The 25,929-nt window shown below is 39.7% G+C and overlaps 1 protein-coding gene across 1 annotated transcript in view; it reads right to left on the reverse strand.

Annotated features, from left to right (window-relative positions):
- Nucleotides 1–10,348: 10,348 nt before the first annotated feature.
- Nucleotides 10,349–25,929, reverse strand: part of LOC124259452 (ceramide kinase-like protein) — a 46,676-nt gene continuing 31,095 nt past the window's right edge. Inside the window, exons 8-13 of the mRNA XM_046693590.1 lie at nt 18,855–18,932; nt 17,761–17,870; nt 16,370–16,581; nt 15,337–15,696; nt 13,566–13,762; nt 10,349–11,311 (exon numbers count right to left, since the gene is read on the reverse strand). Coding sequence (XP_046549546.1) covers nt 11,215–11,311; nt 13,566–13,762; nt 15,337–15,696; nt 16,370–16,581; nt 17,761–17,870; nt 18,855–18,932 — 1,054 coding nt within the window. The 3' untranslated portion in view covers nt 10,349–11,214. The remainder of the gene's footprint in view (nt 11,312–13,565; nt 13,763–15,336; nt 15,697–16,369; nt 16,582–17,760; nt 17,871–18,854; nt 18,933–25,929) is intronic.

Below are 25,929 nucleotides of genomic sequence, written 5' to 3' on the forward strand. Positions count from 1 at the left end.
TCAACAAGGTAGCTAACCTCATTGAACAAGGTTACTGGTCTCGGGATGGCTTACAACAGGCAACTGTGGCACCACTTGTCATCCCTTTAAGTCGTGACTATGACACTACGACAGATGGGGAACCAACAGGTCTCCCGGAATAGATTTTGAGATGTCCCCCGCCATGACTGGCTGTTCCGTTTCTGCGGTTTCACCCCGCCACGACAGATAACAACTTTTGCGTTTTCAATGATGATAGTTTCTTAAACAACTTTTTGGGTGGAGTCCGGAAAATTTTCAAATATCAGAAAGTTGTTGGGTATTAGTAAATGATAAACATGTGTACTATTTATATTTCTGTGGCAATTTTGTACAATGATAAAATTTGCAATTCATCGGTCTGTTTCTGATTCAAACGGACTGTAGTTGGAATATTGCTGAGTGCGGCGTAAAACTAAATCACTCACTCACTAATGACACAAGCATAACCTTCCATTTAGAAATACCATCATCATCATCATCATATAACAGCGATATCCAGCTCCTGGGCCAGCTGCTCAAAGGGCTTTGTTTGATCACTGGACTCTCAACGGCATCTTGAGTCAATCTCAACTCCCTGGGAGCATACAAACTCTTGCAGCCTAGTGGAGGAGGTACCCATTCACAGCTGGGTGCACTGGGACACATAGTCACACCATGGTAACAGCATGTATCTGATAACTCTATCTTGAGAAACACGGATGGCCTATGGAGAAGGAGTGAGTGAGTGAGTTTAGTTTATGCCAATTTTAGCAATATTCCAGCAATGTCATGGCGGGGGACGCCAGAAACAGGCTTCACACATTTGACCCATATAGAGAATTGAAACCGGGATGGATGAGCTAAGTAGGCTACCCCACCGCCCCTCAAACTGAAATAGGTAAGGCAACAAATTTCGTGAATGTATGAAGTTTATTCAGCACTTTTCATGTACACAAGCATGTTTAATGAAATGGGAATGTGAAAGGTTCTGTCACATACAATTTGACCAAAACAAAAAAGGCAGATATACACTAGAGAAAACAGATGTGGTCCATAAACCAGGTGTAAATGCTCTGCTAGAGGTTTGGCCAGGAAATACAATTGTTATCTTGTCAAACAAAATGTGACACAGTCTCATAACCAAATTGACATCAACATTTTTTTCTTTTTTTATATTTATTTTGTTGTTGTTGTTGTTTTTCAAAGTTGTGCTCTGCAATATTCCAGCGAAATGACAGCCATTAAATTATCTGAGCCAATCAGGACCAGACAATCCAATGATTGATATGACCATCCTTATACACAAGTGGGATACAATGATATCTACAGAGTCGGCGACACTGACCACTCCATGGTGCTATCCTATTAATCACTTTAATGTGAGTTCTAACACAAGGGCAATATCTCTTATGTTTCAAACTGAACAAATCATTCCTTCCTGACAAGTAAAACTCTCATTTTATCAAATTATTCATTCTGAATTCCAAACATTTCAAAAACCTACTTAGCAATGACAACTGTTTCTATCAGATCCTTTAAGGACATCAATTCTAACATTGTATACTGAAAATGCAAACTACAAACTTGTCATACACCCTTTATTAGTTAACATAAAACATGACAGAAAGCATTAAATGTGTCAATACTCATATCTTCAAATTGTCAGTTCTGAGAGATTCTCAATTCCATACATTTCAAAAACCTTCTTTGCGATTCTATCTGATCAATTCTAACGTATCCTGAAGAGGCAAACCATGTCACATACATATAATACCTTCATTAGTTAACATAAAACACGACAGAAAGCATTAAATGTCTCAATATTCACATCTTCAAATTGTCAAAAAAGTAGGCTGAACAGACCAAAAAGTCTGTTCATCTGGAATCTAAATAGTCTTGATTAATGGCATGGAAACAGTCCATAATTGTTTTAGAATATCTTTTACAATGCATATTTGACTGATTTCATCTAAACCGCAACTTAAATTGCTATATGCCTAAAACACCAAGAACTCATTTGCCATTACACATTGTCTCAAGCAAACCAAAAATACCAGCAGTAAGCTTTTAAGAAATATACATTTGTATATATATACATTAAATAGAAATAGATGCATAAATTCTAAAGAAAGACACCGTTCCTATAATAATAAGAATAGCTACATTCTCAATGGAACCCAGTACATTAATCCATCTTTCCAAGGTAAGGGATTTAACTGAGTTCGAAAGTTAGGCAACAGAACTTTTATAGTCAGTTATCACCTTTTGCGTCTGGAAGATGCAGTATATCACATATTTGTACCATTTGCCGCCATTCAGAGATGCCAACCCCAAAGTGTTGTATATAGTAGTTTCAAGGATCAAAATTAGTAGTTTGACCACAAAATTAGTAGTCAAGTAAATACATAAAATCACGATGGTTTCTTAGAAAGATAATACGACACTAATCAAGAGTGAAGCTTAATTTCACATACCGGATTCGTATAATCGAACGGAAGGAATGGTCACGTGGTTAAACCATTCTGATAGGATCATCATTTTCCGTAGGTACACAATAAGTGGGTCAAATCGCAAAGGTATTGAATCAGCTTCAGATTTTCGGATAGACAATTTCGCTAAAATTACGTTTGTTACTTGCAATGATTCCAGGTCAAATATGTCATTAAATTTGATGAATGGAAGGTAAGTGAAGTCCCAAAATGTATCTAATCAACGAAAATATATGTGTTTGTCCATATATCCGAATTTTAATGAATTTTCTTCAAATTATCTTAGAATTTCTAGTGCAATTGTATTGGTGTAGTTTGAGGCTAAAATTCGTAGCGACCACGATAAAATTGTAGAGGTTGGCATCTCTGCACCATTTCTTGCATTCCGCTCAAGTTACTGTGCTAGGTTCTTATTAAACACTGTATTCTTATGGGAAAATGTAAATTGTGGTATTATATTCAAAGAAGCTGATGTCTTTCTGGCACATCTTCCAGAACCTTTACAATCATCAGTTGATGATTTGGGTTGTCAAAATAATAGACTTCCAAACTGAATAAATATAAATAAATTCCAAATTGAAATGAAAGCCTTCCAAATTAAAATAAAATTAAGCCTTCCAAATAGAAATAAAAAACTTCCAAACTGTAACATTTAAAGCCTTCAAAAATTAAACAAATAGAAGACTTACAAAGAGAAAAAAGAAACTATAAAAAAAGCGAAATGAAAGACTTCCAAGGTGAAATACAAATCTGTACTAGATCTAAATACCCTTATCCAACACCATTCAGTTAACATGTCTTTCAGTATCTACAAATAAATTAAATATTATCTTAGACAAGAATTGGTTTGAACTAATGAAAACAGTGGTGGTAATGATGTACTTGAAATTTAAAGAAGTTTAAATATCATTGATGTTCCCGCAAGAACATGGTAAATCTGGCAACCAGACCTGTAATACATTGCAAGTATGCTGACCCATTCATAGTTAGCAAGTGTGGATGGAAGATATGGCCAGAACATGTGTTCATATTTGGTCAGATAACAACTGTTATTGACAAAACATTTCATAAAAATGCCCCTTCATTAGGCCAGACCAATTTTATTTCTTGTTGTATGAATCCGCCTGTCATATTTTTTCAAAAATTAAAAAAAAAATTAAAACATTTTTTCCCACTCAAAAATAAAATCCTAATGTTTTTATTGGCCAAAAATATAAACTTACAAGAAATTTTTTTTTAGATTGTATTTTGCCCCATATACAGTTCATGAATTACCAAAAGTAGAATACTTTTAGTATTTAGAAGGAATATTACTTTGGTTTTTATTTTCCCTCCTGCCTTTAGGTTTTCTGAGGACAAAAATCTGTAAAATAAGAAATAAAACTGGTCTGGCCTTAACTATAAATATAATCAAAATGACTATCAAAAAGCATTGTAAAGGTCTTTGCTAAATGCACTAAAAAATAGAGGTTATCGTGCAAGTGTTTTGTGATGGTAAAAATGATACAAGTGGAATAAATATTGAATTTAGTAGGCCCTTCTGCTCCAAAGAATCCATTCTTTACAAAATCAAGAAACACATTATGAATAGGAATATGCAGGCTTTTCCTTTCTATGTTTGCATGCTTTGAACATATGACAGCTCAATTTTTTAAGATAAGGCCAAACCAATTTTATTTCTTATTTTACAGATTTTTGTCCTCAGAAAACCTAAAGGCAGGAGGGGACAAAAATCACCAGTCAAAGTAACATTCCTCTTAAATGCTAAAAGTATTTTATTTTCGGCAATCTATCAAATGTATATGGGGTAAAAAAGAATCTAAAAAATATTTTCTTGTAAGTTTACACTTGGGGCCAATAAAACCTTAGGATTTTTAAAAAAACATTTGAGCAGGGAGAATTAGGTGTGTTTTTTTCCCTTATTCTTGAAAACATATGACTGGCGGACCGTAAACGGATGGACAGACCATCTGATGGATAGAACAGCTGATGGACAGACCATGTGATGGATGGATCAACCCTAGGGAGTACTAAATGATGAATGGAACAACTCATGGACAGACCAAGTGATGAACAGACTAAATGATTGACAGACCACTTGATGGACAGATCAACTCATGGATAGATGAACTCATGGACGGATAGACAGATCAAATAATGAGTGCACCAACTGATTGACAGGCCACTGGTGTCTGGTTGATGGACAGATCAACTCATGGACAGATCAACTCATGGACGGATAGACAGATCAAATAATGAGTGCACCAACTGATTGACAGGCCACTGGTGTCTGGTTGATAGGCAGATCAACTCATAGACAGATCAACTCATGGACGGATAGACAGATCAAATAATGAGTGATCCAACTGATTGACAGGCCACTGGTGTCTGGTTGATGGGCAGATCAACTCATGGACAGATCAACTCATGGACGGATAGACAGATCAAATAATGAGTGCACCAACTGATTGACAGGCCACTGGTGTCTGGTTGATGGGCAGATCAACTCATGGACAGATCAACTCATGGATGAATGACAGATCAAATAATGAGTGATCCAACTGATTGACAGGCCACTGGTGTCTGGTTGATGGGCAGATCAACTCATGGACGGATAGACAGATCAAATAATGAGTGAACCAACTGATTGACAGGCCACTGGTGTCTGGTTGATGGGCAGATCAACTCATGGACGGATAGACAGATCAAATAATGAGTGATCCAACTGATTGACAGGCCACTGGTGTCTGGTTGATGGGCAGATCAACTCATGGACAGATCAACTCATGGACGGATAGACAGATCAAATAATGAGTGCACCAACTGATTGACAGGCCACTGGTGTCTGGTTGATGGGCAGATCAACTCATGGACAGATCAACTCATGGACGGATAGACAGATCAAATAATGAGTGCACCAACTGATTGACAGGCCACTGGTGTCTGGTTGATGGACAGATCAACTCATGGACAGATCAACTCATGGACGGATAGACAGATCAAATAATGAGTGAACCGACTGATTGACAGGCCACTGGTGTCTGGTTGATGGACAGATCAACTCATGGACAGATCAACTCATGGACGGATAGACAGATCAAATAATGAGTGAACCGACTGATTGACAGGCCACTGGTGTCTGGTTGATGGACAGATCAACTCATGGACAGATCAACTCATGGATGAATGACAGATCAAATAATGAGTGAACCAACTGATTGACAGGCCACTGAAGCCTGGTTCTCCTCACTGGTTCCCCGAAACCTTGAAGGCATTACCATTATCAAATAGCATGAATTCTCATATCCAGAGATGTAAAGTCATTACTTACATTACCAACAAAGTATCAACACTACAAACATGATTGTGGTGGTTATTGATCAATAAAACCTAAAATGTTATGTAAGCTATTATGGCAAAACTCCAATATCTACAGACACAAAGAAATCATTCTTGCCTCAGAATGTAAACAGAAACGTTCATCAGAACTGAAAGACCCCACTGTATCAATGTCTACAACTTCCTAAATATCACTCAGCATGCTGCTGGTTATCCAACAGTGTTAATATACTCATGGAAACAACTAAGGGAACACCTGAAAGTACAAGTGTTCCTTTATTGTTTAATTCTTTTCCAGGTTTCTTCACAAGCTTTGTACTGAACTGTGGCTGAAAGTCTGGAAAAGAATAAAGGAACACTTGTACTTTCATGTGTTCCCTTATTTGTTTTCATGAGTATATATGTATGAAAACCTGCATATTTTACATTCTGCTACCATGTGTATAACATTCTCCTGATTGTTACACATTTTTATCATGTGCGTGCCATTCTCTTTATTGTTGCTCGTTGTTAACATGTGTATGACACATTCCTGATTATTATATACTGTTAACATGTGCATGAAATGCCCCTTATTGTTACACATTGTTAACATATGCCCTAATAACAAGTGCATAACCTGCTCCTTATTGTTACACACTGTTAGCATATGCACAACATGCTCCTTATTATTACACACATGTGCATGGAATGCTCCTTATTGTAACACACTGTTAACATGTGTATAACATGCATGATATGCCCCTTATTGTTACACACTGTTAACACTGTTAACATATGCACTAAAAACATGTGCATAACCTGCTCCTTATTGTTACACACTGTTAACATAAGCATGGAATGCTCCTTATTGATCCACAGTGTTAACATGTGTATAACATGCTCCTGATTATTACACACTGTTGACATATGCCCTAATAACATATGCACAACATGCTCCTGATTGTTACACACTGTTAACATATGCACAACATGTTCCTGATTGTTACACACTGTTAAAATATGCGTAACATGCTCCTGATTGTTACACAGTTAACATATGCACAACATGCTCCTGATTGTTACACACTGTTAACATATGCAAGACATTTTCCCAAAGTACCTATTGTTCCAAACTGCATGTATGCCCTTTGTGATGCTTGACATGATCCCCTTGTTACACAGTTAACATGTATCTGCCACACATTTAACAAATGTGCCTAAATGTCTGCATCAACAACAAACATCAATAAAACATAACAAACCAACAACAAGCAACAAACATGACTGTAAATTCCTAAGAAATAAACAAAAAAATTAAAAACTAAAACACACATAAATATACATATCATTACAATACTGTACAAACCAAAAAAATCAAAACTTCTTCACATCAAAATAACAAATTTGTATCAAACATTTTGTCTCTGAACTCTATATAATAAAGCAACCAAAGTTCTACTCGCTGGTAGCTGCATATTCAAACCAGCAGATGTAAACCAAATTATCTTGACAACGGTGTAAAACGACATGTTATGGGTGGCATTTTATTTCTGTGGATATTTAATACATCCCCTCCTTCCTGAGTATCACGGTGTGAAATACAAAATGTAGTGTCATCAATGAAATATTAAATATTTGTGTGTTTTCAATTCAACAAACCAAAACTCTCATTAATGTGGCTACAACTTTGGAGCCAAATCATTTTAGCAAGCCAACAACCGATTGGCTTAAACAACAACCCATCTTTATTTTGATTGGGTGGTCAAAGTTCACTTGGTGTTCCACTGAAACAACCAATCATGGGTTGTCTTTAGATCTTAAACTGAGAGGTCAGAGAGGCCACTGCAGATCATCCATTTTAATGTCAGTTATTCAAGTTTTGAAATAAATTGAAGTGAAGGATTGGATTTAATGCATTTAAAACAGAATTTATGTAATATTACTGCATGTCAGAATAATTTTGGGCCAAAACCTGTTAAAGACTATATAACCTACATGAAACTAAGGACATGATGATTTCCTGACAGATCATGGCTCAGAACTGGGAAACATAACATATGGGACTTCTAATATTGATTACCAGATCCTGGCGTGAGTAAGGGACAGTACTATGCACTGGGAACAAAAATTCAATCCATATATGACTTATTTTATTTATTTATTTATTTATTATTCTTTTATTTTTTATTTATTTATTTATCTAATTTATTTATTTATTTATTTATTTATTCATTCATTCGTTCATTTTATTTATTTCCATAAAAACCTTACAATCAACTATTAAACAGTCCATGAAAAAGAGATTTTTCTCACTTACATAAACATGCTCTAATGCCAAAACTCCTCAAAAGAATTAAAGAACACACAAATCTTTCACATTATTATAGGTTATCATGACATAATCCTCCTCTTCTGTTGAGTAGACTACCGGTACATCACAATCTATATGTATTACTTTATTTAAAATGAAAAAAAATCAAACAGCTATAATCAGTTTTACTGAGTTCTAAAATAACGATCTATTAAACACATTGCACATGTAATGGTCTCGGTTAATGCTTCAATGATATGGTTAAACCACTCAATTTTTTGACAGGGATAGTACAATTACTCAATGACACACCAAATGCATATGAATATGGGTATGAATAAATAGTAAAAAATATTTCAATCCCAATAAAAAAAACTGAGTAATAGAGGAAATAATTTGCTGAAGAGCATTTTAAAAATATTCTACATGTCAGATTCCTAACAATGGTAAATGTTACTGCAAACCAATTTTCACAGCCTTTGTTTTCTATGGGGTCTAGCTATGTCCTATTTAATTTCTGAGAATAGGTCATTACTGCAGCACAAATGGGCTTCACACATCGTGCCCATGTGGGGAATCAAACCAAGGTTTTCGGCGTGACGAGCGAACGCTTTAACCACTAGGCTACCTGACCGCCCCCCCATGCTGTAAGACTGCTTCTCTGAGGTATGACTGTATATAGTCAACTTCAAGAATGATATAAATCACAGGGAGATAGCCTGCTCTGAGGCCAATATTTAGGACGGTTCTGCAGAAAATAACAGTAAACATTCCCGAACTGCAAAAACATTTTTCCACCTCATGAGTGAGTGAGTGAGTGAGTATGGCCTTACGCTGATTCTAGAAATATTCCAGCAATAACTCACTCTCACTCACAGGAACAAGTGTTTCTACTAGTCGGTCCTATATCTGAATTACATTATGTATTTTGTATTTCTTGCCTTTAGTTTAGTCTTAAAGGATGTATAAAGTACTTCAAGTTCCTGTATCAGTTTGTTTGCTTGTTGTTTAGCAATATTCAGCAATATTCCAGCCATATCGTGGCAGTCTATGAATAATCAAATCAGGACAAGAGAATTCAGTGATCGATATTATGAACATCGAACTATGCAACTGGAATACATGACATGCATCAGTAAGTAAACCTGACCACTTGATCTCATGAGTCAAGCATTGGCTGCTGAAGACCAAAGGGCAATCTGTTTTGGGCGATAACTTTCCTTTTGAAATGGAACAGTCTGACTTCTGTGCGCTGTGCAGTTTGCGACATGTAGACAAAGCCCCACTCACACGTCACTCTCTTGCGCCGACATTTCGCTGCAGGCCATACTGGTTAACTATCTCTAAATGTAACAGTTACATTTTCCCTTCACTTCACACATACGACAAGCGCTGTCACTTTAGTTTATAATGGACCGTCCGGATATGCACACCAAGCAGGAAACATAAATTGAAGATGGCCAATCTAACCTGGATCTTCATGGGCCTCGATCAGTAACGTTTCAAAACATCTTATTTCAGCTGTCATAAACTGACATAACAAAGACAAACCTAAACTAATAGAAACAATCATGTTTGATTACAGCAACAAAATGCAAGGCTTCAAACGTAATCTATGACAATGGTTACCATGACAGCTGATGAGGATAATATAGGACAAGACACTGTCTGTACAAGAGATGAAGCTCATGAAGTTGACTGGATTCCTATGGTCATCATAATTCATATGGTTTTGTTTGTTTGTTTATTACTTAACATCTCACTCAGCAATATTCCTGCTATATGACGTCCGTATATAATCAAGTATATATGACCAGAGGCCAAGATAAGCTGCGTATCCGGGTAAAATACGCATAGAATTACGCATTGAAAAAAATTGTTGCTTACCAATTACGCATTGAAAATGTTAGATACGCAAAAAGTTTAAAACAAATGCGTACGGAATATATTTATAAAAATCGCTTGCGTAATGAAAATGACATCGATTGCTATCAAGTTGTACTGTCAGTATAGGATGAGTTTTGATTAGGTATGACATAAGGCAGAACATACCTGCTTAGTAAACTTACTCAATGACGTAATACTTAGGTGAGTAAAGAGACTGAAATACGCACATATTTGAAAGGAGTGGGTAACGGAAAATGAAATACCCACTCAAAATTCATAATACCCACTCCAAAAAAATACAGTGGGTACAGTACCCACATGAGCTAAATCTTATCTGGAGCTCTGATATGACGTCTGTATATAGTCAAGTCTGGACCAAACAATCCTGTGATCAACAGCATGAGCATCAACCTACACAATCGGGATACATTAACATGTGTCAAAAAAAGTCGGCAAGCATGACCACCCGATCCCGTAATGACTGCTTACGACAAGCATTGTTTGCATTGCATTGAATCTTCACAGGTTCATATGGTATTCAATATTGTTGGGTTTTTTTTATAAAACATGATTATGAGTGATTATAATGTCACACAAAAAGTCACAGCACCATTCAAATACTGATATCATATTCCTTATGTATATAGTTTGGCTTTATGTTACACCCTGTTTATGAGAGTTAAAATCTCAGTAGATGATGAACAATGTTATTTTTACATATGACAACCTTATTGTGAACTTGAGTGTAAATCTCTGAAACTGTTCAAAATATAATAGTAGTAGTTATTGTATCCTATTACCTTACAATATCAGTAAAGTTATCATAGATTTTACAAAAATTGTAAACTGTAGTTGCATTATTGTGACAGTATCTCCTATGAGCATCATCGTTGGGTCATCCATGCACAGACTTTCAGAACTAACTAAATTCATTTATGTATACCTAAGATTAAACTAGTAATGCAAATATAATGATTAAGTTATGTGAATTGAAGCATCAAATGACCTTTGACCTTGATCAAACATGACCTTATTTAAACATGACCTTGATCAATGATGACCTTGATCAAACATGACCTTTGACGTTGAACAAATATGACCTTGTTTAAAGATGATCCTTATGACCTTGATCGATGATGACCTTGATGACTATGCTTCATGGTGACCTTGACCTTTGATGACTATGACCCCAGACCGTGAAATGACCTATTTGACAAGCTGTAGACAGGTCATAGTGACCTCCACATTGTCACAGTCAGGTGACACGCCCTCTCCACATATTTGCATCAGGCCATGATGTACTCTGAAGGGAAACAAGAAACACATTCATAAGTACCACTTTACATACACACAAAAGCGGATCACACTTGTTGTTAACACCGTACGAAAGATTATAAAAACAGATAGAGGACTTGCGATGAAATAACTGTTCAAAGTAGCACTAAATCCTGCCGACTTACTTACTCAAGGCAACATGAACTCTAAAATACTATGGAACATAATTCCAGGATTTTACGAGACTCAGAAATGTGCTTCCAGGCAGAATAAACATGGCAAATAAAACAAGAGTCATCAGAAGATGACATATCCCCCCGGCCCCCACATCTTTGAAAGAACAAATCATCTGACAGTTACTTAAAGTCCAGCTTGATTTTAGACTAAGTGCAAATCGTTTCCATGGAAATCATGAAAAAAATAAATGACAAAAATCTGCAAATAGCAAAAGGCACCACTTTTGGATCTGCCTCACATATCTGCCAAGTTTTGCTGAAAGATATTAAGAAGTTTTCGCGTTGTGCTCCGGAAACAAAACCCATCCCTTCCTTTTTGAGACTAAGTTGAATCATTTCCATGGAAACCGAGAAAATAATAAATCACAAATATCTGCAAATACTAAAAGGCATCACTTCAATATCTGCCTCACATATCTGCCAAGTTTTGCTGAAAGATATAGAGAGGTTTTGAGTTGATGCTCGAAAGCAAGCCCACCCCTCACTTTTGGGATTAAGTCCGAATCGTTTCCATGGAAACCGGAAAAATAAAATGCCAAAAATCTGCAAATAGCAAAAGGCACAACTTTAGGATCTGTTTGATATATCTACCAAGTTTTGTTGAAAAATATTATAAGGTTTTGAGTTGTGCTCGAAAGCTAAAGCAATCCTTACTTTTTTGAGACTAAGTCCAAAATGTTTCCATGGAAACCGGGAAAAATAAAAATGCCAAAAATCGGCAAATAGCAAAAGGCACCACTTAAGGTTCTGTTTGATATATCTACCAAGTCTTGTTGAAAAATATTGAACGGTTCTTGAGTTATGCTCTGGAAACGAAGCCCACCCCTCACTTTTGGGACTAAGTCGAATCGTTTCCATGGAAACCGGAAAAATAAAATGCCAAAAATCTGCAAATAGCAAAAGGCACCACTTTAGGATCTGTTTGATATATCTACCAAGTTTTGTTGAAAAATATTGAATGGTTCTTGAGTTATGCTCCGAAAACGAAAGCAATCCTTACTTTTTGAGACTAAGTTCAAAATGTTTCCATGGAAACCGGGAAAAATAAAAATGCCAAAAATCGGCAAATAGCAAAAGGCACAACTTTAGGATCTGTTTCATACATCTACCAAGTTTTGTTGAAAAATATTGAACGGTTCTTGAGTTATGCTCCGGAAACGAAGCCCACCCCTCACTTTTGGGACTAAGTCCAAACCGTTTCCATGGAAACCGGGAAAAATAAAAATGCCAAAAATCTGTGAAATGCAAAGGCACCACTTTAGGATCTGTTTGATATATCTACCAAGTTTTGTTGAAAAATATTGAACGGTTCTTGAGTTATGCTCCGGAAACGAAGCCCACCCTTCTTTAAGACTAAGTCCAAAACGTTTCCATGGAAACCGAGAAAAATAAAAATGACAATTATCTGTAAATAGCAAAAGGCACCACCTTAGGTTATTTTTGACATATCTACCAATTTTGGTTAAAAAATATCGAACGGTCTTTGAGTTATGGTCCGGAAACAAAATGATTACGGACGGACGGACGGACGGACGGACGGACGGACGGCGGACGGACGGACGGACGGACAGACGGACGAGACGACGACTATATCCCACCGCATTATATGCCGGTGGGATAATAAATGAATATGCATTGGGTCCTGAAAGATGCACAGCGATATTCTTTCTATCAGATTCTTGACAAGATATTATTTATCGGGAGAGAGTGAGGACAGAGCATGCTGAGGTCACGTGCCCAGTTTTGGTGGGAAATAAGGGAGGTAATTCAGGGTGAGTGATTGTACGTTTGCTTCAAGGGAATTGAGGGAATTCAAGTTTCAACTCAACCGTTCGGAAGAGAGGATGAGAAAGCAAATAAGCATGAATCAGGATAAGGCAAAATAATAAGGTTCCTGAATCTAATTACTGAATCTTATGGACTACGACACCATTTCTTTACTTAACAGGACCCTCATATATTTCCTGAAATTACTCTTGTCAGTAGTAAATGGGGGTCCTGTGGTCACCTACTTTTCAAGGTCATGGTAAACTACTCGAGTCTTACTTGAAATCAAGTTCTCGTTGTTGGCACAGCTCATTGTCAATATTCCAGAAAGAATTCAGGCGAGATTCCTCCTTTTTCTTGGCCTTTTCTTCCTTTTTCCTTTGTGCTTTCTGCCTTTTGGCTCTCTCCTGTTCCATGAAGGTTTGTCTGTATTGGGGCCCGACGTAGCGCGGCTTCTGGTGCAGGGGGTTCACAGGCTGTCAACAAACAAACTCAGTGGATGACAAACACAAGATAATTGCATCCATCAAGAACCTATTCCCACTAACAGTCAATGTATCTGGGACACTTGCCTTTTTCCGTATTCCTCTAGTATTTACACATGTCTGTACACAGTGTTTTTAACTACAGTTAAACAATGGGAAAGACTTCCGCCCGTATCCCCCCTTAAATTTCATTCTAGTCAAATCATATCACCTGAATATATATTCCTCATCTGATAAGAATGAGTTTTAACATGTTTGTCTAATTGTATCTGAACATACCTTAAGTGAGTGAGTGAATATGGTTTTACGCCGCTTTTAGCAATATTCCAGCAATATCACGGCAGGGACACCAGAAATGGGCTTCACACTTTGTACCATGTGGGGAATCGAACCTGGCTCTTCGGCGTGACGAGCGAACGCTTTAACCACTAGGCTACCCCACCGCCCCGAACATACCTAAAGACATATCCAACTTCTAACAATACAACTCAAAGACACTTTTCCTCATCATTAAAATTTGGGGGGGATACGGGCGGAAGTCTTACCAAACAATGTTAAGTTAAACTTAGATGTGTCTAGCGTAAGGCTGACTTGAAGAAAAAGTTTGGTCCCTTGTGTATTCCTGTTGTAGTTAAACCTAGCAATGTCTCCCATTTAACAGCCAATACATCTGTAACATTTGCTTTTTTCTACAATTCTCTAGTCGGTACACATTTCTTTTAACACTGTCGTGGCCAATCCATCTGAGACGTTCATTTTTGTCCTTATTCCTTTTGTCCCTGCACAGTTTTCCTAACTACAGTCAAACACTGTTTGATGTGTCCTTGTGTATTCCTTTTTTAGTCAATATCTGGCAACTGTGTCAAACTGTTTATGTAGGTCCCTTCAACGTTGACACATTGATGTTCGACTGTACTTAACAGGGCTCGATTTAGTGCTTTGTTACTTGCACTGGTGCAACCCAATATTACGAAGTGCAACCTAGTTATTAGTCTAACTTGCACCAGGTGCAGGTCAGTTTTTGAGTGGGGCAACTTCTGAATAAAACATCTCAATAATTGCATATACATATTGCAATGAAAGCAGTGCAACTGGAATTTGGCTTGTGTAACTAGGTTTTTATCTTAGGTTGCACCTGGTGCAAGTAGGTTTACATCTCTTAAATCAAGCCCTGCTTAACATTTTGAAGAAATCAAAGCCCAAGCAGGGGATTTTCTTAAGATGCAAAATGATGTCCTTTCTGAGAGCACTCAGACACAGATTTGGAGCTTCATAATCACATTTAGTGTGAATTTAGTTTTACACTGCTTTTATCAATAGTTCAGCAATATCACAGTGGGGACACACCAGAAATGGTCACACATTGTACTCATATGGGGAGTCGAACCTGGATCGTCCGCATGATGAGCGAATACTTTAACCACTAGGCTACCCCACCAAGCCTAGAAATCATGAAATACACGCAGTATGCCAGACAGGGAAACAAGAAGGGTTCAGGGAATTGAACCAACCAACTTCACATTTAGATACTAATAATTTGAGAACTAAATCTTTTATCTCCTTACCTCACTCTGTCGCCGTTTAGGATTCCTCCGCCTCTGTCGATCATCATTGTCTCCATCAAGATCATTAGAACTATCATCAGAGTCCTCATCGGAGTCTTCTGAATCACTCCTTCCATTCAAAGCCTTAACACTGTCTGCCCTTCTGAAGTCGGACCGAGATGCTCTGCGACTCATGAAGGCGTCGTCCAGATCAAAGTCATTGAGTACCTCTGCTGACTTGCTGCTTTTTCTACTTTTAAGCCTGGACATTTCGTAGTCGATCTCGCTAAATGTGTGGTCTCTGTGTTTCCAGCTCGTCGGTAACCTGGGACGGAATCTCACCTCTTTCACACGATGTACTTCGACGAATGGGAAGTCAAACTGAAATAAGATTGAGTGCTTGGTAGGCATTCGAGAAGTTTGTGAGTCAGTAGTGACGCAGATGACTTTATGGACAACACCTTCTTGTTTACTGCATAGAGCAATGTTTCCACGTAAAGTTATTTAGGTTGATAACAGTGTAGGAAACTATATCAAATTGTCACTCTAAGAAGTAAAGACACAAGCATGGCCAATCCCTTTTCTCATTATCTAAATATTATCTGATACTGTTTTCCTGAAACATTTTGGCACTGCAACAGCAATTCATAAAATCTGATAAAAGTAATTTCATTGATATCAAACAATAGTTATCATCGAATAATTTCTTACAATACGATCTTAAATTCACCTCCTGTATTGTGGTTGTAATCACACTACTACCAGCTTTCAGATTTTCAACAGAAGTCCTCTTTACTGTCAATTATACGTAGCTGGTTGTTACCACAGTAGCATTATCAGTGAGCTGTTCCGAGCACAAAGGGAAGCCTGCATTAACTAGACAATAGACAATAGACCACCCAGACATAATACGGAATCCAATTCATATTCTCAAGTTTCATAACAAGTAGGATTTACTCTATGATCACAAATTAATGAAAGATACATAACTTAAGAAAATATAATATATATGGAGGAATTCCGATAGTAGTGGTGTCCTGAAACAAATACTCACTTGATTTTTGGCATTGCCATGTCTTCTGAGGAATCTAAGGAACTCCTTCCTGTCTGTGTCTTTCACCAGCACCAAGTCCATGTTGCCGTCACACAAATGTGTGAACTTACTCAAGCCGTTGGGAGCAAACTCACTTCGTCCAGGTAAAGTCAGCACAGCCACATTCATAAATGATCCTTTCACTGTCTTCCAAGGACTGTCATGTTCAATTTCTGGCAAAAGAAAATTAAAAATAATGACTGAACCTTTTAGATAGGGTTCCAAGAGGAACTTTCAGGTCATTCCAAAAGGTGATTGTATAGGTTCCATTGTGTACAGGTTGTACATTATACAAGTTTTGCATTGTAAAGGTTCCATTGTGTACAGATTGTGTTTTGTACAGGTTCCCTTCTGTACTGGTTACATTTTATACAGGTTGTGCATTGTAAAGGTTCCCTTGTGTACAGGTTGTGTGTTGTGTACAGGTTATGGGGCTGCACAGGTTGTGTGTTGTACAGGTAACGTGTTGTACAGGTTGTGTTTTGTACAGGTTCCCTTCGGCATAGGTTACAGTTTGTACAAGTTCCATTGTGTACAGGTTATGGGCTGCACAGATTGTGTATTGTACAGGTAACGCGTTGTACAAGTTGTGTTTTGTACATGTTCCCTTCAGTACAGGTTACAGATTGTACAGGTTGTGCATTGCAAAGGTTCCATTTTGTACAGGTTGTGTGTTGTGTACAGGTTATGGGCTGCACAGGTTGTGTATTGTACAGGTAACGCATTGTACAGGTTGTGTTTTGTACATGTTCCCTTCAGTACAGGTTACAGTTTGTACAGGCTGTGCATTGTAAAGGTTCCATTTTGTACAAGTTGTGTGTTGTGTACAGGTTCTGTGTTGTACAGGTAACATGCTGTACAGGTTCCATTTTATACAGGTTACAACTTATACAGGTTGTAGTTTGTTCAAGTTGTGTGTTGTACTGGTTATATGTGGTATAGGTTGTTAGTTGTACAGGTTCCCTTCGGTACAGGTTCCATTTTATACAAGTTACAGTTTGTACAGGTTGTAGTTTGTACAAGTTGTGCGTTGTACTGGTTATGTGTTGTATAGGTTGTTAGTTGTACAGGTTCCATATTGTATAGGTTGTGTGTTGTACAGGTTATGTGTTGTATAGGTTGTTAGTTGTACAGGTTCCATATTGTATAGGTTGTGTGTTGTACAGGTTATGTGTTGTATAGGTTGTTAGTTGTACAGGTTCCATATTGTATAGGTTGTGTGTTGTATAGGTTATGTGTTGTATAGGTTGTGTGTTGTACAGGTTATGTGTTGTATAGGTTGTGTGTTGTACAGGTTCCACATTGTACAGGTTCTGCAGTGTACAGGTTTGTGTTGTAGATGTTGGAGTCACCTATGAGTGAGTTGCTGGAGCCAGAGTTCGCCAGAGGGTCCAGCTCCTCAACCAGGTCCTGGGTGACGCTGTCTTGGTCCACGCTGTCCTCGTGCCAACATACACGGCATCTGCCACATCAACATCGTAACAATACATCATGGCTGGACATGTAGGAGGTACATGTGCACCAAGAATACTGACACATACATCATCCAGAAATCCTAACCTTATTCAAGCTTATAATTTATCTTATGAATAGAAGAACAAAAACAAACGCACTGCATTCTAAGTCCAGTTCTATCCCTTTTAGTAAGCAAGTCCTATTTGTATTTTTCTTCACTAATCTTATCAGAGCATTAGCTGGTCAGTACCCACACTCACATCCTCTTTTAGCATTCATTTAAAAAAATTACCACAATGTCACCTAGTGGCCCTATGTATGAGTGAGTGAGTTTAGTATTACGCCACACTCAGCAATATTCCAGCTATATGGCAGCGGTCTGTAAATAATCAAGTCTGGACCAGACAATCCAGTGATCAACAGCATGAGCATCGATCTGCCCAATTGGGAACCGATGACATGTGTCAACCAAGTCAGCGAGCCTGACCACCCGATCCCGTTAGTCGCCTCTTACGACAAGCATAGTCGCCTTTTGTGGCAAGCATGGGTTGCTGAAGACCTATTCTACCCCGGATCTTCACGGGTCCCCTATGTATGAACGCCACCTAGTGGTCATGTATAAATGCCACCTTATGGCCCTATGTATGAACGCCACCTAGTGGTCATGTATAAATGCCACCTAGTGGCCCTATGTATGAACGCCACCTAGTGGTCATGTATAAATGCCACCTTATGGCCCTATGTATGAACGCCACCTAGTGGTCATGTATAAATGCCACCTTGTGGCCCTATAAATGCCACCAAGTTTAGTAGTATTCAATGAATTATTTGACAATAATGCTTATTTTGAACTGCCTAATCTATCCGACATGGTTTGTTGAGAAGGGACGAGTTGACTGGAGATGGAGGATAATTATTATTGTTATTATTATTATGCGGCACTGACAAGACTGTGAATTATGGGAAATAACGGCTATTTTAGAGAACGTACCCTATACGACATGGTGTGTTGAGCAAGGGCGTGTTGACAGCAGTAGCAGGAATATATTCTACGTCACAATGGTAGGATCTGAAAACAAACATCATATTGATTTAGCACAGCTGGAGACAATTCCACACTCTCACTAAGATGCAGAAAAAAGATTCTCCACTGCTTCTGTTTTCTTGTTTTTTTCTTTCTTTCTCTTTCTCCAATGCTTTACTAAGCAATGTTCCATCTGTTGGGCCAGTCTGTATATAATCAGGCCTGGACCTGACAATCTCCTTTTTCCAAGTAATCTTCAACAGGCAGTTTCACGGGCATTCTCCTTGAAATCACAAGGATTTTCTTCAGAATTGCCTGTGTCCCAGGGATTTTCTACAGAATTGCCCAGGGATTTTCTGAGGAATAGCCCTTGACTTTGAATTACTTGTACAAGTTTTGAAGATTGATATATATTTGTCTTGCTATTACTGAATACGAACGTAAAATTTCGCTCATATGACGACGTGCATGGGTGTGTATGTGGATGTGCGGCTGCTTGTACTAGCCCAGACTGAAGCTGGTTTTATAGTGCTAGCCCACTGAGATACCATGCTGCAGTGAAGCATGAATACCCCACTCAGACACATTATACTGACTCCTAGCCGACCAGTCCTTGTTGTACCCATTAATGCCGCGTACCGTCTTTTGGTATGACGCGGTCGGGGATCGAACCCACGACCTTCCGCTCTCCGGGCGGACGCTCTAACCACTACACCACGGAGGCGGTCGCCTGGTTTCGGACCTGCAACCCTTCGCTTACTAGCCTGGCGGTTTAATCCACTAGGCTATGAAAGATCACTGAGAAGAATGTGATTGTATGTCAGTATGCAGTGTTCACGAATGGTGTTTCAAAGTAACAGGACATTGGGTCCTGTAAGTTTAAGATGTCTGTCTGACCCATTGAAAATTCACAGGACCCATGGAATAAAATTAAACACACATTTCAGATTTAACATTTCTTATAATTGGCATTGAAATTATTTACAAACATAAAAAAAATTAAGATAAAATAAACAGCAAACAAGTGTCACATGTCAAATATGTAATTTTTAGAGTAAAATTGATATTTTATACTTATCCTGACTCATGCTCTTTTGCTTGTCTTCTTCTTCTTGCGAACATAGTGGAACACTTGTATCTCCTTATTTGAAGCTCCCTTCAAAATAAAATCACTAATTGGTACTCACCACGAGTTGCTCCCCTTTGTTTCCCCTGGCGGGAAAGGTGTCGCCACCCTCTGGCCATGTGCTCCACTCTCTCCTGATTTAGCGAGCCCAACACTTGAACTTACAGGGAAATCCAAAGTGTTATGTGGGGAGGATGGGAGGGCTAACCTCATGAGTCAGGATAAGTATAAAATATCAATTTTACTCTAAAAATTACATATTTTTCCTTATCCTGACTCATGCTCTTTTGCTTGTAGCATCCTACGGAACGGAGGTGGGTAACAGAATACTTTGGATTTATAATTAGTGATTTTGTATAGATATACTGTAATATCCCCTACGGGAACTTCATGAAGGCTTAGATTTAGGATGTTTCCTGTATAAAGAAAACCATAGGTTATATAAAGCCATTAAAGGGGAATTACATTATGAATATATTGAACAATACATATAAATTATATATATATATATAGGTGACTCTGATAGAGGCACTGAAATTGACTATACCAAAGTATATGCTTAAGGTTGAATACTTAAGCTGAACATATATACATAGCCCTAAAACTCCGTAGAGTTATAAGCTAGATGAGTATGTATAAAATACATATTAATCTTGTGAGGATAATATTTTAACGCCTACGAGGGACTGTCAGTTGCTGAGCGAGGACCAGTGGTCCGAAATGGTGAATGCCAGAGACATCTTCTGTAGTGATGTCTCTCAGGTAGTGATTAGCAAATACCATGTTAGATTTCCAATAGCATCCTTCCATAATCGTGTTCAAGGAACAGTTACCGTGTAGGGCGAGGGTAGAGGCCAGTGCCCTGATCTCATGTGGATTTGATGCTGTTGGTGGGTCCAAGCCTGCTGCCTTGTAGGCACGGAGAATGACAGTCCTTATCCAAATAGATATTGTGGTCCGTGACACTTCTGTTTGATTCGAGGCGATAAGGGGATGAATAAGCGTTTGAGAAATCTTCTCCTTGTTTTGGATCGTCGTAAATAAACTTTGAGCGCTCTTACCGGACACAGTGATAGGTCTTGTGTATCTTGTGATCCGAGAATAGAGGATAGCGCCGGGATGTGGAATAATCTGTCTGGTTGACCTGGCAGTTGATTTTTTGCGATGAAATCCCATCTTAATCCGAGGTGCGCTGTGTTATGATTGTCATCAAACTGTATCCTCTCGTAATCCAGAGCGTGAATTTCAGACATTCTTGTTGCTGTGGCTAGCGATAGCAGAAACAGTGTTTTCTGTGAGAGAAATTCAAAGTTTGTCGATTCCAAAGGTTCATAGACCTCACTCGTGAGGTGTTGTAACACTACATTCAGATCCCAAGCTGGGGCGTGGAACTTCCGCTTTTGGTCCTCCAATCGGAAAGCTCGTAGTAAGGACAGTAACTCTGGAGATCTTGTCAATTTGACACCCGTTCTCATGGTGATTACAGAACTAAGCGCGGCAAGATATGTTGATATCGTTGAACCTTTTAAATGTTTGTTTTGGCGTAGGTAACACAAATAGTCTGCCACTTGAGGTTGTGAAGCCTCTCTTGCTGTAAACCCTTTCTTTGTTGCATAATTTTTGAAACTGTGCCACTTTTGTCGTACGCATTGCCACGAGTTGAGTAACGTGAAGGCAAGCGTGACTGCTTTTGCCGCCCTGGCGAATATCCTCTCTTGTTTAAACACATTTGTATACAGTCCATACGTGTAGTTGGAACATTGCTGGGTTTCCGTGCACTTGTTTGGTGTGAGGATGAATTAACAGGTTTTGCGCCGCTTGGGTAGCTCCAGTGTTGGTTGACCGATTTCTTGAATTAGTATGGAAACCACGTTCTGGCCGCCAGTAGGGCGCTGACCAAAGTGAGTTGTAGGCTCTGTGTTTGTCTGATTTTCTGTAATACTTGAGGTATTATTGCTGGCGGCGGAAACGCCGTACGCATTGAGGCCTTCCATGATAGACTTAGAGCGTCCGTTGCCCAAGCTTGGGGTCTGGGACTGGTGACACGTAATGTCGGTAGCTGATTGTTGAATCGCGTGGCGAATAGGTCTATTAGCGGCGCTCCTAATTGCTTGATTATCTGTGCAAAAATTTCCTGTTGATCATCCACTCTGTCGGTGATGGTAGATGAGGCCGAGAGAGAGCGTCTGCTAGTATATTTCTGGCTCCGGGAATGTGCACTGCTCTGACATGTAGATTTAGATCTTGTATTAAATCGAACAGTTGAAAGCTTAGGTTCAAAAGGTTCATCGATCTCGTTGAGCCTTGCTTGTTTATGTAGAACGCCACTGTCGAATTGTCTGTATGGATCATTAGGTGCGCATTTTGTAGAAATGTGCTCCAATGTAGAATGGCGTTGATTACAGCTTTCATTTCTAGACTGTTTATATGGAGTTTGCATTCTTGCTGATTCCATAATCCTGATATCGTGTGGTTGGTGAGATGAGCTCCCCAACCTTGGAGTGACGCGTCTACATACAGATGGGTTTTGTATTCCTGCTCTGCTAAACAAATCCCTTCGCAGACATTCGATTTCTTGGTCCACCATAGTAGATGCGGTCTGAGATGTTTCGTAGACTGAATGGTTGTACATCGCTGAGATGTGCGTTGATGAGGACCTGTAGGGGACGTAACTGTAATCTGCCTGTGACAGTCATGTCTTGGGCTGATGTGAGAAGACCTAGTAGGCTCTGCCATTGTCGCAGTGGTAACGGAGAGAGTAGAGCTGGTGGAATGGTCTGCTGTATCTTGAGCCAACGGTCTTCTGGTACCATAATACGGTTGCGATTTGTGATGAATCGAATACCTAGGAACTGCAGGTCTTGCGATGGTACTAGGTCCGACTTGCGTAAGTTTACTAACCAACCTAGTTGTGTTAGTAGCTTTATGATGTAATTTAACTGTAGTTTGAGACGCAGTGGATCTTGATCTACTTGTATCCCGTCGTCGAGGTAAAACGCACTGCGTAGCCCTTGACGATGTAGAAATTTGATAATCGGTTTCGTTATCCTCGTGAATAGCCAGGGGGCTGATGATATTCCGAATGGGAGTACTTTCCACTGGTAATGTAGCCCTTCTAGAGTAAATCGTAGGTATTTCCTGGAATCGGGATGAATGGGGATGTGCAGGTAGGCATCCTGTAGATCTATGCTGCCCATGTAGTCCATAGGACGAATCATCTGGCGTAACTGAGGTAAATGTATCATGCGAAACTTCGGTGGTTTGTGTAGATAGTTCTTGTTGAAAAAGCTCATGTTGTAGATGAGTCTGTATTTCTCCGTGGAGTTTTTCTTGGGAACTAGGAAAACTGGGGAGTAGAAACCTGGTTCGACGTTTGCTTGATCTATTACTTCTATGGCCTGTTTGGATAGGAGTGATGAAACAGCCTCTCTCTTATCTTTGGTAGTTGTTAAGGCTTGTAAATCGAACTTGGGGGTTTGATTGTCAGCGGAGGCTTGGCCTGTAGAGGGATACGAAACCGTGTTGAAGAATGTTGGAGACGTAAGGGTCTTGCAATATTCCCCAGTTTTCCCAGTGTAGTTGGAGGCGCCCACCCACTTGAGCTGGCTGTACTGGAACGGCTGGGGTGGAAGACTCCAGTCGTTCAACCTGTGTTACAGCGCCTATAATTGCGGGAACCTCTGGGTGTCCTGCCTCTTCCTGATCCTCCTCTATAGTTGCCATATGGGCTTACTTAAAAGAATCTTTACCTCTAGAGCTGGCTATCTTCCTGTCTCTTGCTCTTTGTAGGCCCATGAACTTAGATCTGCCTGAGTATCTTTGTGAAGTCTGGACGAATGACGCTGGCTAGTGTGTCCATCGATCTAATCATAAGGACTTCCCTGGAATCCTTAGAGACTTCCTTGGCGACTTTTTGTCGATTTCTCCGTCAAAGATGGATGTTGTCGATCACGGGCTGTATAAAGTGGGCTGTAAAGTTCTCCCCAATTACAGGAGGCGAGGAGGCCTTGACGACGAAGCTAAGGTCAGTGCTGCTGAAACAGATGTAAGATGATCCGTTAAAACTGCTGATCTTTCTTTTGCATAAGTAAGGCAGAATAAATCATTCTATCATCTTCCGTCGTGGGAATCGGAATCTAGTAATAAGAGTCTCATTGATCGCCCTAGATCTATTTAACCCAAAGAACATACGCCTCGCCATGGTTTCTATATGAGCCAATCCTGCGATCATCCATCTTGTAAATCTTGTTCTTTACATCGCTGATGATCTTATAGTTCTCATCGATGTCCTGGGCCTTGTAGAAGGAGTCCATGTTATGCGTGGAGAACTTCTTGGCTTGAAAGTTGGGCAGATGTGGTGTCTGAACTTTCGTAGCTTTCTGGAAAGCTGCATCTAGATTCTGTGGCACTGCCGCAATCGGGTCGATCGGGGGTAGAGTGATTGCATCTGGATCATCTTCCTTCATCAAATACGTCTGCGCTGTATTGCCACTTTTAGATGGTGATGTGAGATCTAGGTTATTGACCATCCAATACCGTATCTCTGCATCAGAAAATATGATTCCTCCATCATCCTCAAAACCATCATCATTAACAAATTGTAGATGCTCTTCGGGACTGCGTGTAGCTGTCTGTATATCTGATGAGGTTTGTGGCGATCTAGTTGACTTGTGCGCGCTTCTATGTGGAGATCTGACGGGTGATCGACCTGGTGATGAACGAAGTGGGAGATCGTCTATGGGATGATCTTCGGAGACTTGTGAGGTGAATGTTGATAGCTTCATAAGCTCTTCGGCAGTCCCTCGATGTTCTTCTGGATGATGAGGATCTGGAATCATATAATGCCTTCGCGAAGCTTCATTTGCGTCCGTCCGGGGATCGATGATATGACCTTTCGAAGGCCTCCGTGATGTCTGATGGTCTGAGTCCATATCTAGAGATGAAATCGAAGATGGTGATGATCTCTCCCGCCCGCGAAGGCCTTCAGCGAAGGCTGTACATCTAGGTCCTTCGCCAAGGTGGTGCGGGACTTCCTTCGCGAAGGTGACATCGCCTTGGCTGCTACGCTGACGGGGTGCCTCTGGGGTGCTGTTCACGTTGGAGCCTTCGCTGGGCTCGGACCTGCTTGCGCGCAGTTTGTAGTGGTCCTCCATGATGTTCATAATCTGCCGCATCATGTCTTCTGGGATGATCTGTAGACGAAGTCGTCGGGCGCCTTTTCTGCGATGGGGTTCACATCAATGACGCCTGACGTCCGTGTAGAGGCATCAGGCTGCATGGTGATCTCTGCAGAAGTCACAGTCGCTGACACCGGTCGCTTCTTCTGCCGTAAGTCGGGATGATTATCGGCTGATCATCGTAGAGGCCCAATTCTGCTGCTGGAACGATCTCGGCTGAGAAAGTTCTTGCTGTCTTCGTAGATTTCCCTTTGGAAGTCTGCGCTGCCCTGGGTGTCCTCAATCTGCGTTGAGACGACGATGAGGCCCTCTTAGACTTGGTCTGCAATGACGGGATGTCTGGGGAGGCCGGTCGTTTCTTCGAGGTAACGGACTGCGTCCCACGTTCCTCTACCGAAGGGGTCTCTAGCAGAACACCAGACGGGAGAGGGTCGATCGCTAGCAGCTGACTGGATGGAATATCTGGACTCTCTGCCATGTTTTGCCCTTGTTTGCGTGATCTATCTGCAGCACGTCTTAAGACGCAAAGATGATATTTATTAAATGCAGAATGAGATAAATTTTTACAAACCTGGAGAGGTTATGAATTCTTTGAAGAAAAGTCCTCCTTGGGGTACATATAAGCATTAAAATGTCCATTTTAAAAGCCTACGACAGTTGTAACAATATTTCAATAAAATATTTTACCAAACAAAAAACTCGTTATGTGTGGTGAGACCACCCCTACAGGGCCCCGTAG

The sequence above is a fragment of the Haliotis rubra genome, unplaced genomic scaffold (genome assembly GCF_003918875.1).
Source record: "Haliotis rubra isolate DU_JTF1 unplaced genomic scaffold, ASM391887v1 Scf721, whole genome shotgun sequence".
NCBI lineage: Eukaryota > Metazoa > Mollusca > Gastropoda > Lepetellida > Haliotidae > Haliotis > Haliotis rubra.